The sequence below is a fragment of the Haliotis rufescens genome, unplaced genomic scaffold, assembly GCF_023055435.1.
Source record: "Haliotis rufescens isolate VD_foot unplaced genomic scaffold, xgHalRufe1.0.p SCAF_50, whole genome shotgun sequence".
Classification (NCBI taxonomy): domain Eukaryota; kingdom Metazoa; phylum Mollusca; class Gastropoda; order Lepetellida; family Haliotidae; genus Haliotis; species Haliotis rufescens.
In genome coordinates, this window is record NW_025964224.1 from 2076853 (window position 1) to 2094108 (window position 17256).

At 42.7% G+C, this 17256-nt stretch overlaps 1 protein-coding gene across 11 annotated transcripts in view; it reads left to right on the top strand.

The window, feature by feature from the left end:
- LOC124126850 (stromal interaction molecule 1-like) overlaps nt 1-17256 on the top strand; it is a 107920-nt gene that overhangs the window by 70099 nt on the left and 20565 nt on the right. For 5 of the 11 annotated variants that reach the window (XM_048384779.1, XM_048384780.1, XM_048384783.1 and 2 more), the window contains exons 7-15: nt 602-692; nt 2875-2901; nt 4971-5222; nt 5656-5756; nt 6550-6686; nt 8606-8692; nt 10455-10505; nt 13329-13406; nt 16732-16755. In XM_048384779.1, coding sequence (XP_048240736.1) covers nt 602-692; nt 2875-2901; nt 4971-5222; nt 5656-5756; nt 6550-6686; nt 8606-8692; nt 10455-10505; nt 13329-13406; nt 16732-16755 — 848 coding nt within the window. The remainder of the gene's footprint in view (nt 1-601; nt 693-2874; nt 2902-4970; nt 5223-5655; nt 5757-6549; nt 6687-8605; nt 8693-10454; nt 10506-13328; nt 13407-16731; nt 16756-17256) is intronic. The other 6 variants (XM_048384785.1, XM_048384786.1, XM_048384787.1 and 3 more) reach the window with 4 other exon arrangements.

Genomic DNA, 17256 nt, shown 5'->3' on the forward strand with positions numbered 1-17256 from the left:
TATGGGACAGGAAGTGAGGGACAGTATGGGACATGAAGTGAGGGACAGTATGGGACAGGAAGTAAGGGACAGTTTGGGACAGGAAGTAAGGGCCAATATAGGACAGGAAGTGAAGGACAGTATGGGTCAGGAAGTGAGGGACAGTATGGGACAGGAAGTGAGGGACAGTATGGGACAGGAAGTGAGGGACAGTATGGGACAGGAAGTGAGGGACAGTATGGGACAGGAAGTAAGGGACAATATGGGGCAGGAAGTAAGGGACAGTATGGGACAGGAACCACTGGTTTGTTTTTTCCAGAAGCTGTGACATTGCTAACTGTGGTGTAAAACAACCTCTACATTTTGTCATGATTTGTATTGTAACAGAGCATATGGTAACTCCCCTGGCTGGTAGTGTTGAGCCCATCACTCAAGGTGAGACGTACATGCTCTGTGCAGTTCAATAAGATCTGTATAAATCAACTGATCAGATGTCATGAAAGCAGAGCAAATGAACACAGGTATTGTTCCTCAAAGCTTTCAGACTAGCTGAGCGAGACAAAGCAGATTGGCAAGATGACACATAGCATCTTATGTTCCTCATTCAATACATCATTTCCAGACTTGAAATGGCAGAGGAAAAACAGAACAGTGTCTCCATAGAGAAACAGAATCTGGAGGCCAAGTACAAGGACGAGATCGATTCAGCCAAGGTAAGACTGATTGTAATCCAGTATGTAGTAGGAGACCTGATAGGTGATTTCACACAGGTGTTAGGGTTTTCATGGCCGCTTCCTGTCGTCATGGTTCGCCATTACGTACTTGTTAGTTTGGCATTTGTGACAGAACAACATCTGGTATTGGGTGTGGGAGTAACCAAATTAAATTCAAATCTGTTTTTTGGTTTACATGTGTTTTGGTGTGAAACCTAATGCACGATCTGCTTTTGAAATATGTTTCTCATAACTAATGACGAAACTAATGATGTGGATTTTGTTTTGAACAAACCTATTGGTGGATCCAGTAATGTTGGTCAGGTACAACTGTGTCTGCAGATGAGGGTTCATCTGAGGGTTCAAATCCCAAAATAGTCATCCTTGAACAGTGTGTTATCCTTGAACAGTGTGTTCTTGGGTTTCAACAAAGGGGTAGATGTCTACAATGTGGATCTCATTATGCTTTCCATTCACGTTGATATAACTGAAATACTGTACAGTGTTAAACACCCTCACTGAAGTGTGTGCGTGGAGTTGGTGTTATCAGTGTTAAACACCCTTACTGAAGCATGTGGCTAGAGGTGGTGTTATCTGTGTTAAACACCCTCACTGAAGCGTGTGTCTGGAGGTGGTGTTATCAGTGTTAAACACCCTCACTGAAGCATGTGTCTAGATGGTGGTGTTATCAGTGTTATACACCCTCACTGAAGCATGTGGCTAGAGGTGGTGTTATCTGTGTTAAACACCCTCACTGAAGCGTGTGTCTGGAGGTGGTGTTATCAGTGTTAAACACCCTCACTGAAGCATGTGTCTAGATGGTGGTGTTATCAGTGTTAAACACCCTCACTGAAGCATGTGGCTAGAGGTGGTGTTATCTGTGTTAAACACCCTCACTGAAGCGTGTGTCTGGAGGTGGTGTTATCAGTGTTAAACACCCTCACTGAAGCGTGTGTCTGGAGGTGGTGTTATCAGTGTTAAACACCCTCAATGAAGCATGTGTCTAGATGGTGGTGTTATCAGTGTTAAACACCCTCACTGAAGCATGTGTCTAGATGGTGGTGTTATCAGTGTTAAACACCCTCACTGAAGCATGTGGCTAGAGGTGGTGTTATCTGTGTTATACACCCTCACTGAAGCATGTGGCTAGAGGTGGTGTTATCTGTGTTAAACACCCTCACTGAAGCGTGTGTCTGGAGGTGGTGTTATCAGTGTTAAACACCCTCACTGAAGCATGTGTCTAGATGGTGGTGTTATAAGTGTTAAACACCCTCACTGAAGCATGTGGCTAGAGGTGGTGTTATCTGTGTTAAACACCCTCACTGAAGCGTGTGTCTGGAGGTGGTGTTATCAGTGTTAAACACCCTCACTGAAGCATGTGTCTAGATGGTGGTGTTATCAGTGTTAAACACCCTCACTGAAGCGGGTGTCTGGAGGTGGTGTTATCAGTGTTAAACACCCTCACTGAAGCATGTGGCTAGAGGTGGTGTTATCTGTGTTAAACACCCTCACTGAAGCGTGTGTCTGGAGGTGGTGTTATCAGTGTTAAACACCCTCACTGAAGCATGTGTCTGGAGGTGGTGTTATCTGTGTTAAACACCCTCACTGAAGCGTGTGTCTGGAGGTGGTGTTATCAGTGTTAAACACCCTCACTGAAGCGTGTGTCTGGAGGTGGTGTTATCAGTGTTAAACACCCTCAATGAAGCATGTGTCTAGATGGTGGTGTTATCAGTGTTAAACACCCTCACTGAAGCATGTGTCTAGATGGTGGTGTTATCAGTGTTAAACACCCTCACTGAAGCATGTGGCTAGAGGTGGTGTTATCTGTGTTATACACCCTCACTGAAGCATGTGTCTAGATGGTGGTGTTATCTGTGTTAAACACCCTCACTGAAGCGTGTGTCTGGAGGTGGTGTTATCAGTGTTAAACACCCTCACTGAAGCATGTGTCTAGATGGTGGTGTTATCAGTGTTAAACACCCTCACTGAAGCGTGTGTCTAGATGGTGGTGTTATCTGTGTTAAACACCCTCACTGAAGCGTGTGTCTGGAGGTGGTGTTATCAGTGTTAAACACCCTCACTGAAGCGTGTGTCTGGAGGTGGTGTTATCAGTGTTAAACACCCTCACTGAAGCGTGTGTCTAGATGGTGGTGTTATCTGTGTTACTACCTGCTTGTTACAGAGCAGATCCATGGAGGGAGACATATCGGTAAGCTCAAGGATGAGGGAGTAGTCCATCGTGTAACCATGGTAACCAGTGTAACTAACCGGTTGTTACTTGCTGTTTGTATTAACATCAAATATCCCTTGCCTGCAACCTTTGTCACAATTGTCTATCTTGTTATTTTTTAGTTGGGTTTTCAGAATTGGTAGGTTGTGAAAGCTGTAATTTTCTCTGTTGTTTTGTTTATCAATTTTGCGTAAACAAATTATTTGATTTAAAGTTAAAGTAAATATGTTTGAATATTTGTTCAGTTTTTCTTGGAATTTGTTGAATAGCAATGAGTTGTGCTTGGGAAAACTGTCAGTGAGATTTTAATACATTGGTTGCCCTGCTTAAGCCACTGCTCTACCTATAACAGTCGCAAATATATATACCCTCAACTCATGCAGCCATTAACGTGAAGCTTGTAATACAGGAAGCAAACTGTTTGCTGTCCTTTTTCCTGGTCAACACTTAGTGGAGAATACTTAACTGACAACACACAGGTCTGTTCTGAAATAGAAACAATAAATAATACTATGGCTGAGTTATAACAATTGTTGGAAGAACCAGTGTTACCATGAAATAACTGACCACAACTGTAAACTACGAGCAAACGTGACTGTTTAACATTTTTGCTTTTCTTAGCTGAAATCAGTGGTGGAGACATCCCTGATAAGGAGACTTTTATGTACTTTATGAAGTATTAGAAATATTATTCATGTCCCGACAATGCAGTATTTGTGAGGATTCAGGAGACTAGGTCCCCCAGTAACCATGGTAACTCATGCTTGTGTAATTGCTTTGTTATAGTGCCACATAGTCTTCTGTCATGGATTGTGTTCATGTTTGTGGAAAATTGTTCATGAAACCTAGTTTATGTTTTAAGGTAATTGCTCCACATTGTGACAAGGTCAGGGTGAATGTATGATATTAAAGATGAACATTTAACACTTGGCTCACTGACTGGCATTGACGGGCCTGGGTTGTTTCTCAACATACACCCTGTAAATCTTAGTCATGTTTATTTACTGTTGATATCGGAGTGGTGGAGTACCCAAGTGGTTATAGGGTTTGTTTGTCACACCAGAGGTGTCGGATCAATTCCCCATGGGGGTGCAATGAGTGAGGGCCATTTCTAATGTCTTCCGTCATGGTATTGATTGAATATTTCGAAAACAGTACTCCCTCACTCTGTTTGTTGACAGTCGAAACCCGATTCAGGATTTGCAAAGCATGTGCACTGCCAACTTGTCAACAGATATTTTCCAGATCTTTTCCTGTTTTGAATCAGGGTTCTTGTGTGATTCGATGCACTCCGCGATGTAAGACCCGTTTTGTCGCAATATAGATCTTGATTATCGATCAGATTATCTTGACTGGGCGCTGCCATTTTGTTTGAAACAAATGCAAATGATACGAGAGGTGGAATCTGATTGGTCCATAGGAGAGTCTTAGAAGGGACAGTACTCATAATAACCACTGGTGGCGCTACAATCGAGCCCAGGAATTACAGCCGATTTCGGCAAGGGTGGAAACTGGACTTTTAAAGTCAGTTAACTGTCTTCCTCGGGAAGATGGATGGAATATTGCCAACAGTGGTTACAACTGAATCTCTCCTCAGAATCTTACTGATATACACAGACTTGTAAATTAATACCATATTCTAACAAACTAGGATGTGTCATAAGTACTGTTTGTGCGGTAGTACTGAATTAACGTTGTAGTAGGGTGAAGCGTGGGCTTGTTGCATGTGGTTGAGACTTGAAGTGACAAGTGGGTTGTTGTTCAACAGTAGAGTCGTGCTGGTATTTATTAACACTGTGAAATATATTTATTCATGAACCTTGACATGAAGTTGTGATGAATTATGGACTTACTGATGTCATTGTACCTGACTGTGGTAGTAAATATCATCAAGTTCAAATCAAGGTCAATGGGTACTATTACTTTTGATTCATTTTAAACCATCTGCAAGAATTTCAAATGTTAACAACTTTATTTCCTTGCCATTATGTACCATTTTTAACTTTATGACCGATGAAAAAAAACATTTCTATGACTTCCTGTTTCAGAAAGAGGCTGAGAGGTTGAAAGAGGCACGCCAGGGAAACAACATGGAGGAGAGCCTTAAGCTGGCCGAGGCGGAACTCGCACAGGTGCGGGCCGCGCTCCGTCGCACAGAGAAGGAATTGGAGCTGCAAGAGCACTGGTCCGTCCCATCCGAGCTGCAGGCGTGGTTGCAGCTCACACATGAGTTAGAGCAGGTACACTACATGGCGAAACGATCTGCGGCGGAGAAGCAGCTGTCGGTGGCCAAGGAAGGGGTATGTAGTCGGCTCCCCAGCAATGGAGTTGGTTGTGCAACTAGTGGCCATCAAAGGATTACACTCAGGAACTAGTAGTATGCTCAAATGTTACAGAATTCAGAGGGGCGGTCGGGTAGCCTAGTGGTTAAAGCGTTCGCTCGTCACACCGAAGACCCGGGTTTGATTCCCGACATGGGTACAATGTGTGAAGCCCATTATTGGTGTCCCTCCGCCGTGATATTGCTGGAATATTGCTGAAAGCGGCGTAAAACCATACTCACTCACTCACTCACTCACTACAGAATTCAGAAAAAAACATCTTTGAGAATAAGGGGGAATAACTCTGCAGCGGTGACATACAGTATAATGAGTGAAATAGTCAAAGGTTCTTGTTATCTTAATGTTAATGAATAAAACTTGGCCACTGATGCTTAGTAATTCCTTTTTGCAGTGTGATAAGATCCGAAAAAGAAATAAGGCGTTTCTGGGGTCCCTCCGAATGGCCCATGGAAACTCACTGGATGACATTGACCAAAGAATACTTATTGCCAGGTAATGACAAAATGTAAATATGTAACTGTAACATGATTATTGAACATTTAATATAATGGGAATGATAACGATAAATGTAATTGTAAGAAATAATCATGATCTGAAAATAATATATTTAATATGAAAATAATTGTAGTCATTGGTTGGTTGTAGACAAGGTGCCCTACTGTCATTGGTTGGCTGCAGACAAGGTGTTTTACTGTCATTGGTCAGTGGTAGACAAGACGCTTTACTGTCAATGGTTGTAGACAAGGTGTTCTACTGTCATTGGTTGGTTGTAGACAGGGTGCTCTTCTGTCATTGGTTGGTTGTAGACAAGGTGTTCTGCTGTCATTGGTTGGTTGTAGACAAGGTGATCTGCTATCATTGGTTGTAGACAAGGTGCCCTACTGTCATTGGTCGGTTGTAGACAAGGTGTTCTGCTGTCATTGGTTGGTTGTAGACAAGGTGATCTGCTATCATTGGTTGTAGACAAGGTGCCCTACTGTCATTGGTTGGTTGTAGTCAAGGTGCTCTACTGTCATTGGTTGTAGACAAGGTGCTCTACTGTCATTGGTTGTAGACATAGTGCTCTACTGTCATTGGTTGGTTGTAAACAAGGTGCACTGCTGTCATTGGTTGGTTGTAGACAAGGTGCTGTACTTTCAGTGGTTGGTTGTAGACAAGGTGCTCTGCTGTCATTGGTTGGTTGTAGACAAGGTGCTGTACTTTCAATGGTTGGTTGTAAACAAGGTGCTCTACTGTCATTGGTTGGTTGTAGTCAAGGTGCTGTACTTTCAATGGTTGGTTGTAGACAAGCCTTTGAGGAGGTGAAGCAGGACCTACAGGAGCGTCTACATCGCTGGCAGACCATCGAGGAGCTGTGTGGTTTCATTATCATGAGCAATCCCGGCCTGCCCACACTCCGACAGATACTGCAGAAAGACACAGGTAACATCTACATACCCATGCACACCCACATCCACACCCACATCTACATACCCATGCACACCCACATCCACACCCACATCTACATCCGACCGCCTCTGTGGTCTGGTGGTAGAGCGTACGCCCAGAGAACGGAAGGTCCGGGATTCGATCCCCGACTGCGTCATACCAAAAGACTGTACTTGTTGTTACCCTGCCTGGGTTTAAACAAGGACTGGTTGGCCCGGAGTCAGTATACTGTGTCTGAGTGGGGTATTCATGTTAAACTGGTATCTCAGTGAGCTAGCACTATAAATCGGCATCAGTCCAGACTAGTACAAGCAGCCACACAAACACACACACGTACATGCACATCGCTATATAAGGGCAATAGTCTTGGACGCGACATTAAACCCCATTTCACCTCACCACCACATCTACATCTACACCCACACCCACACCCACACCCACACCCACACCCACATCTACACCCACACCCACATCTACATCTACACCCACACCCACATCTACACCCACATCTACATCTACACCCACATCTACATCTACACCCATGTCTTCACCTACATCTACATCTACACCCACATCCACATCTACACCCATGTCTTCACCTACATCTACATCTACACCCACACCCACATCTACACCCACATCTACACCCACATCCACATCTACACCCACATCTACATCTACACCCACATCTACATCTACACCCACATCCACATCTACACCCACATCTACATCTACACCCACATCTACACCCACATCTACATCCACATCCACATCTACACCCACATCTACACCCACATCTACACCCACATCCACATCCACACCCACATCCACACCCACATCTACACCCACATCCACATCCACACCCACATCTACACCCACATCTACATCTACATCTACACCCACATCTACATCCACATCTACACCCACATCCACACCCACATCCACACCCACATCTACACCCACATCTACACCCACATCCACATCCACACCCACATCCACACCCACATCTACACCCACATCCACATCCACACCCACATCTACACCCACATCTACATCTACATCTACACCCACATCCACATCCACATCCACACCCACATCTACACCCACATCTACATCTACATCTACACCCACATCTACACCCACATCTACACCCACATCCACATCCACACCCACATCTACACCCACATCTACATCTACATCTACACCCACATCTACACCCACATCTACACCCACATCCACATCCACATCCACACCCACATCTACACCCACATCCACACCCACAACCACATCTACACCCACATCTACACCCACATCTACACCCACATCTACACCCACATCCACACCCACATCCACCTCTACACCCACATCTACACCCACATCAGCCACCTCTGTATCCATCTTAGACTGTGACATGGTATCTCAATGGGTTAGCACTACAAAACTGGCCAACTCATTGGGGCACAGGTGGCCCAGTCATTGAAGGCACCGCAATTCGCTATACAGAGTAGCATCTTTTGGTCATGCCAGAAACCTATGATTGTGGGTTCAAATGCTGGTTCACCTGATTATGTTTCTAGGTTTGTCAGCACCATCCTAGTGCTCATGAGTTCCACCAGAATGGTATATTTCTGGGACCTGCATCACTTGGAGCATTCCTCCCACATTACGCTGACAGCCTGTCATGTAACTGGTCAAAGCTGCACTAAAACTCAACTCACTCACTCACACACATCCATACAAGTCCCTATATAAGTGCAATAATCTTCAACAAAATGTTAAACCCCACTTTACCTTACCTCTGTCACCATCCACAATCACGGCTGCACCTGCACTTAGCTCAAACACAACACACTTGAAAACAATATATTCTATTAATCAAGTATGTGATTAATTGTGGATGTTGTGTGTGGCAGGTCAAGGAGGTCGCGTGGGGTCGTCCATCCTGGGCCCAGTAGGTGTGGAGGAAGCAGATGAGGACCTGCCCCCAGCCTACCCAACTGGTGAGTACAGGCAGTAGGCAGAGGCTGGGCTGTAGGCAGAGTGCAAGGGGTAGGCAGACGGTATGCAGAAGACCGTAGGCTGAGTATGCAGTAAACAGAGGGTGGTGATACGCAGCAATCAAAGCATGGGTGATATGTAATAAAGAGAGGGTGGGTGATACACAGTAAACAGAGGGTGCGTGATACACAGTAAACAGAGGGTGGTTGATGCGCAGTAAACAGAGGGTGAGTGATGCACAGTAAACAGAGTGGGTGATGCACAGTAAACAGAGAGTGGGTGATACGCAGTAAACAGAGGGTGGTTGATACGCAGTAAACAGAGTGTGGGTGATGCACAGTAAACAGAGGGTGGGTGATACGCAGTAAACAGAGGGTGGGTGATACGCAGTAAACAGAGGGTGGTTGATACGCAGTAAACAGAGAGTGGGTGATACACAGTAAACAGAGGGTGGTTGATACGCAGTAAACAGAGGGTGGGTGATACACAGTAAACAGAGGGTGGTGATACGCAGCAATCAAAGCATGGGTGATATGTAATAAAGAGAGGGTGGGTGATACACAGTAAACAGAGGGTGGGTGATGCACAGTAAACAGAGGGTGGGTGATACGCAGTAAACAGTGGGTGATACACAGTAAACAGAGGGTGGTTGATACGCAGTAGGCAGAGAGTGGGTGATACACAGTTAACCGAGGATGGGTGATACGCAGTAAACAGGGTGGGTGATATGCAGTAAACAGAGGATGATGATATGTAATAAAGAGAGTGGGTGATACACAGTAAACAGAGAGTGGGTGATACACGTTGGGTGGTTGATACGCAGTAAACAGAGTGGGTGATGCACAGTAAACAGAGAGTGGGTGATACACAGTAAACAGAGAGTCGGTGATACACAGTAAACAGGGTGGTTGATACGCAGTAAACAGAGTGGGTGATGCACAGTAAACAGAGAGTGGGTGATACGCAGTAAACAGAGAGTGGGTGATACACAGTAAACAGAGTGGGTGATACGCAGTAAACAGGGTGGTTGATACGCAGTAAACAGAGAGTGGGTGATACACAGTAAACAGAGGATGGTGATATGCAGTGAACAGAGGGTGGTTGATACGCAGTAAACAGAGGGTGGTTGATACGCAGTAAACAGAGGGTGGGTGATATGCAGTAAACAGAGGGTGGTTGATACGCAGTAAACAGAGGGTGGTTGATACGCAGTAAACAGAGGGTGGGTGATATGCAGTAAACAGAGGGTGGTTGATACGCAGTAAACACAGAGTGGGTGATACACAGTAAACAGAGGGTGGTGATACACACTGAACAGAGTTTGAGCCAGTCATGTGTATGAATATCTGTAAGATCTACAGGTGGTGATAAGGCCACCAACAGTACAGCATGTATACAACATCCTTGTCATACTCCCCTATGCTCCCCTGCCTGACAATCCTGTCAACATTTTGTTTAATGTTTTTCTTTTATTAATGTCTTCTTATCTATTTTAATTTCATGACAGAAGTACATGGAACAACCAACTTTTAGTTTGCTCCTGTATAGATTTTATTATTAATCAAAATGCCAATGGGAGGATTGATAGAGGGCACATGAGCATGTATCAAAATATTTGCAGGCAGATCAATAAAACAAGGTAATCATTTTCGTTTTCTACTCTCTAATCTGAGTGCAGTCTTTCCACTTTGTACATACTGGTGTCTGACTGTAACGTGTTGCCGTGTGATGCCACTTCTCACATATAACCCCTTGTGTTGACAGTTGTACATTCCACAGTAGCTAATGGCACAGGTCGTCCGCGTGCTCTTTCAGGTAGGCGATGTCGTTGTGTGTTGTCACAGCATGGTGGGTGATGCGGCAGTGGCGACAGCTAACTCCGTCCACACAGGAACACGTGGACCTGGCTGGGCTTTACATCCATCAGTGGTTGTTTGGAAAATAGCATCAGCTTGTTTGAAAAAATTACTATAAGGTGAATAATAATATATTCGAAAACATTAATGACACAAATATTTGTTCCATAAAATATTAACAATACTGGTATTTGTTCCTCAAAACATTAATGATGCCACTATTTGCTTCACAAAACATTAATGATACCGGTATTTATTTCACAAAACGTTAATGAAACCGGTATTTATTTCACAAAACGTAAATGATACCGGAATTTATTTCACAAAACATTAATGACACAGGTATTTATTTCACACAACCCTTATGATACTGGTATTTATTCCACAAAACACTAAGGATACTGGTATTTATTCCACAAAACACTAATGATATTGGTATTAATTCTACAAAACACTAATGATACTAGTATTTATTTGACAAGAAATTATTTTGCTGTTGTACTGAATAAGAATCTGTGAAAAAAAAGTCATAAGTGTCCAGAGAGCTTGTTAGCGGTCAGTCATTTGCACAACCAGCCAGGTTCACGTTTCCCTACCGTACACAGTAGAGCCTAATTGTAGTCACTCACCAATAATGCACCCAACCTTCTGCTTGGAATTGAGATAACTAACTGGTTTTGTCAAAGGAACATGTTGAATGGATCCCAGTGACAACATCAATACATTGTTTGGAATGGATCCAGTTTTATTGCAGCGTGGAAGGGAGGTAACTCTCATGGATCTGTGGCTTGTTTCTCTCATTTAGATCATAGTCTAGGACAAATGTTGAGAAGACAATGGTCGGTGTCCGCATGTTCTTCTGTTGGGCGAGAAATGATGTTACTGTCCTCATTTCATTCACCTGCACATCCTTCTGTCCATGCACCAGCTGCGAATATATCTAATTCATCGTAATAATCTGGCTGAGGAAGCCAGTCCATATTCTGATGGTTATATCAGTTTTATGGTTGTCCCAAATTTCAAGTTTATGTTTTACGAAATCCATGGCTTTGATGTATTGAAATATGAAAAAATCATGCTTTTTATTCCGTTGTCGGAAGAAATGGTTTGTATGTGGATAAAGTCAGATTTGACGGACAATAATACTCCAATGTGTGGCTGTAAATACCATCAATGTTTATGATGTATAGGCTACATTGTTGATTGTCGCAGATGCTGTAATATACTCAACAACAAAAGTTCCTGTGACACCAATATTTTAGTGTATTTTTCAAACAAGTAAAGTTTGGTTTTCAATATTGTAGTACATGTATGGAATCAAGTCACAAAAACGCAACTGCTGCAGAAAAGCATGCATTGCATGCAAAAGTTGACTTTTATGCAAGCCCCATGCCCAAGAATGGGTATAAAAACATGTGCGTTAACGGGATTCCATATGCATTGTTTAGCATTGTGCTGACAACAACCACTCAGAAAAACAACACATTTACAAAATGCCATGCCTGTCCGAAAATGAGCGAGCCATTGGAATGCTTGAAGCAGGATCGAGTCAACGTGAAGTTGCAAGACAATTTAACGTCCACAGAAACACCATTTGGTGTTTATGTCACCGTTGGCAACAGACGAATGCAGTCAGAGACCATCCTCAGAGTGGCAGGCCACGCGTAACCAATAATCAACAAGACAACTGGATTCGAAAAACACACCTACGAAATCAATTCCAGCCAGCAACAGTGACTGCAAGAAGCATCCCTGGCCTTTGACGAATATTTTCACAAACCGTACATCGTCGCCTCAGATGTGCAGGAAACCACCGTCAAGCACGTCTACAGTGGTGCAGACAGCGTCTACGCTGGACGGCCATGTAGTGGGGACAAGTTCTATTCACTGACGAGTCTCGTTTTCACCTCAGCCACAGCGATTGACGGATTCGAGTGTACCGACGTCGAGGTGAACGTTCTACAGTTGTTGCGTCATCATGGCCCAGGCATTACCTTTCAACGTGACAACGCCCAGCCTTATATTGCTCAACTTGTTCAGGATTCTCTTCAACAAAACAACAGGAATGTCATCCCCTGGCCGGCTCGCTCCCCTGATCTCTCCCCAATCGAGCACATGTGGGATGAGATGGATCGGCGCCTTCGACGTCAACCACATGTTCCACAGACACTCCAGGAACTTTAAAACATGCTCCAGCAGATATGGACAGATATCCCACAGGACTTTGTACGACACCTGGTCCATTCCATGAGACGAAGATGAGTTGCTTGCATCGCAACCAGAGGTGGACACGCATGCTATTGATTTGTAAATTGACATGTTTTTTTATGAAATCATGCATTTTCTAAGTCAGTATGGCAAATTGAACCATTTGAACACTTACATGATGAGTCTTTTATCTGTTGCAAACTGAAATTGTTTCAGATTAGTAAAAAACATAACTTTGCATTCAATCTTTTTCAATGTCACAGGAACTTTTGTTGTTCAGTATATTATTATTGGATTGGTCAGATTTGCTCCTTATACAATCTGAATATGTTTGTGTAATTATCAGTTTCTGCATGTCAGTGATGCTGTAGTAACAGCTGGTTATTAACAATCATGAATAATAGTGTCTTTAAGTATTTTGTTTAAATGTGTTGCTATGAGACATAATTAACTGCTGAAATAATATCATGCTAACTTGGAGACTGATTGGCTGTTTTGAATGTATCAATCCAATCCAATCCGTGTTAACGCTGTCAATCAAAAGGACCTTGCCTCTGATTGGTTGTTGTTTCAGTTCAAGTGGAGCACATGTCCTATAACCCGTCTCTCAGTTCCTTGAAAAGCAGCTCTATGAAAGCTCCCTATTCCAGGAGTAAGATATGCTAGTTTGTGTTGCCATGGCTACAGTGTGTTGTGTGTATGCTGACTCCCTTTGTCTCATCTGTAGAACGCATGTAATGTAGTCGTGTCCATGTCACGAGAACATAGGCCAGAGTTTTGTAAACCTGGTGCATGAGTTATCAACAATGTTGGAATGTGTGGCGGCCCTGTAGGCCCAGAGCAATGTCTTGGTTGTCCTCTGTGATTTGTGCATTATTGTGGGCATTTGGAACACAGGAACTCGATAGCGTGTATAGCATAATATATTTGTATAGAAAAAAATCACACCCTCTATATACATATAGACAAGGAGTGACACCCGACATCTTGGTCCTTATTCAAGATTTCGCACTCGGTTCGAACCACAGCTCGCTATCGCATGAAATATGAATGCACAATCAAGTTCAACTGTGGTCACCTTACCTCATATTTATTTTAAAACAACCATCAAATCTCAGCTCTAAGCTTCGCCGCTGAGGTAAACAAGAAAAAGGTGGCCCGAAATTACAGCGCTACACGGACCTCACTCAGTATTTTTCTGCTAACTTAATATGACACCATATACAGCACCTAAAAAACACCATAACAAATTTATTGTGTCGAAAACTTTACACTCTCTGGTATCCATATCGCACATTTTGCCTTTTATCAGAGATTTTCTCATCGGTGCTACTATAGCAAAGTGTTTGACAGCCATTACTGATGTCAAAGGGAGACCATTCATCAAACCTTAGGGGCCAAACCTTGTTGAAATTTATAACTATGATCTTTAGCAGCAAAGTGACGAACATGATCTAAAAACAGATTAATTTCCTTGCACATCACAATTAATGATAGTAAAACACTAAACAGTGTCAAATAACAAATTTCAGTACCAGCATTTCCATGTGAAATATGTGAGGGGAGTGTTGGCAAATCCAAAATGGCTGTTACTGACGGTGTATGGTCTCTTATTAGGTCAGTATCAACCATCTTGGATTTTTACTGATGCTATATGGGGTCTTCTGGGGTCAGTAGTTCTGCTCTCTGATTGGTCAATCTCACTTTGAGACATAATAAATCTTGTTACTACATCTTGTATGGACGATCAATATCAGCCGATTGTAGTAATTGTAGTTATGTCCCTTAATGGATCATCTGCTTGTCTGCTCGGCCAGCTTTCTCATTACAATGGGGGCGGTAGCGTAGCCTAGTGGTTAAAGTGTTCACTGATCACGCTGAAGGCCCGGGTTTGATTCCTCACATGGGTACCAAGTGTGAAGTCCACTCTCGTATCCCTCACCGTGATATTGCTAAAAGCAGCGTAAAACCATACAAAAGTTAATGTCTTCCAGAGAAGGTGAAAATGTATTGCATTCACTTGCAGATAGATATATTTCACAGTTTGATATTGTGGTATGGGATAAGTAGGTTATTATAGGCCAGTTTTCATGTTATTCCCCATTTCCATTCTGGTCTGGGCTGATATGCGAGTCTGGGGTTGAAATGTCCACCATGTCTATGTCAGAGGTCTTGGTCCTGTTCTTGGCATGTTGTTGACAATGGTAATATCTCATCATATTTATTGTCAGTATTTATCTTGCATGAATATTTAGGCATGTACAGAGCTATAAATAGATTGTATCCCAGCATTCCAACCACGTGGAGAACTTTGTGAACTGCGATGTTGTTCCTTTCTGATGAACAATGTAAATCGGTCTTATCTGTTATCTTGGTTTTCCCCGGTAGTTTTGTATTGCAATGGTTTCCAGAGTTGCGAGTGTGTGGGGAAATATATGGGCGGCCTTTCGGGGGAAAAAATACAAAGTTGAAATAAAGGACAAAAGTACGCAATAATAGTCAAATGTTACGAAGAAAGTATTAAATGTTACTAATTAAGGTAAAAAAACCAAACAAACAGGCGCCAGTTAAAAAATACACAGTTGAAATGAAGGTCAAAAGAATGCAATAGTCAAATGTTACGAAAATATGTCATATGAAAAGAAAAAACAATGTGTTCTAAAGAACGTCATTGCGCATGAATGGACACTAAACTCCTAAAGGACATTGACAATAAAGAACACCAGATGGCGATTCAATTTGTAAATTATTCTGAGTTTAATCGGCTTTAACGCTGTGTATATGATGTGTGCCGAGGCTCTTTTCATATGACGTCTTTTCGTAACATTTTACTATTTTTTGCGTACGTTTGACCTTCATTTCAGCTTAGTATTTTTTTTACCGGCGTCTTCCTAACATTTGAATGCTTGCATCATTAACCACCAGTTTTATAGTCCAGACATGATTTCAGTCAGAAGCACTAGATCTGTAACTCACTGTAAACCTCTCTACACTTATATTAACTGTGGCATCTTCCCAGGCAAGGGAGTTTACTGACTATAAATGTCCAGTTTCAACCCTTGCAACTAGGCTGGAATTCCAGAGGTACAGTTTGGCTGGATTAACGGGTCCATGCATAGTCCAATCAAAATCATGTCACGAACTAGACATTGTAAACAACATTGATTGCATCAAGCAGATTTCGGTTGACTGCAGGATTTGCAAAGCATGTGTAATGTCAACTTGACATCGACAGGTGTTTTCCAATTTTTTCATCAAGGTGGTAATTTGATGCACTACGCGAGGTATGACCCTTGTTTATTTCATTATGTATCTTGATTGTCCATCAGATCGTCTTGGCTGGGCGCTGACATTTTGTTTGAAGTTAATGCATGTGATATTAGAGGTGGAATCTGTTTGGTCAATAGTACAGACATAAAAGGGACTTATCTCGTAATGCCCACTGGTGGTGCAACGATCAAGCCACAAAACTGGAAACTGGACTTTCACAGTCGGTTAATTCCCTTGCCTCAGGAAGATGGACTATGGCTTCTGTCTGTAACACACACATTGTTGTATCAGCAAGACCACCTCATTGTTAATCCTGTTCTGTGGTACATCACTTGCAATGTTAATCTTGACATCAGTTAGATGAAGCTGCTGTAAAATCATCACTATTGTCACTGTTGGCAAATCCTGCCAAGAGTTCTGATGTATGGAGACACAAGAGCAGGTAGATGGCACATGTAGCATGAATGTAACGCGGGATGTAATCTCTTGATATCACCGGAAATAATGATTTATCAGTGATCCAGAAATATGGGCTACCCACGTAGAATGTTGTTTCTATTCTGGTTCACGCTGTTTCACATATTTGTATCCATTTATTGTGTCCCTGCTTTAGCCTGTTCACATTTACATGTATATTTTGTCACAATTTTTATCCATATATGAACAAACAGATGTTTAACAAGAACCTTTTTCCTGTTTATTTTCAGGCCTGTATGATTTTCTTAATAAAGGTACATACAGTGCTGACCTCCAACCTCTCTGTTGCACAATCTGTGGCTTCAGTAACTGCACCCATGGTTCAGTCTTGTCGCAACAAGTGGGCTTTGTCATTGTGTCATAGTCCTCCTGTGCATGAATTTCATGGCTGTTCCTCAATAAAGTCCTGGGGAGTTGATAGACAGTGGCATACAGAAGCCTGTCATCTTAAGGCTGTGGCGGCAAGATCTTTTCTTAGGGTTCAGGCAAACACGTTTATGTAACATTAGGCTTTTCACTTGCTTGAACAATAATCACTCGCACACTTGATTTTGTCAGCAGTGGAACTCCTTGTTGACGTCCCAGTTACTTGTTTTATGAAGTGTGTTAATTTTCTTTGCACACTTATGAATTTTGTGGAGAGGTGTTCCTTATTGCTTCTTAGGCCATTTTGACTTTTGTTACGGAGACATGTGGTATTTAGTATCGGCTTCTGGAACTGTGATATCCTTGAATCATATATCTTTTGTTCTCAT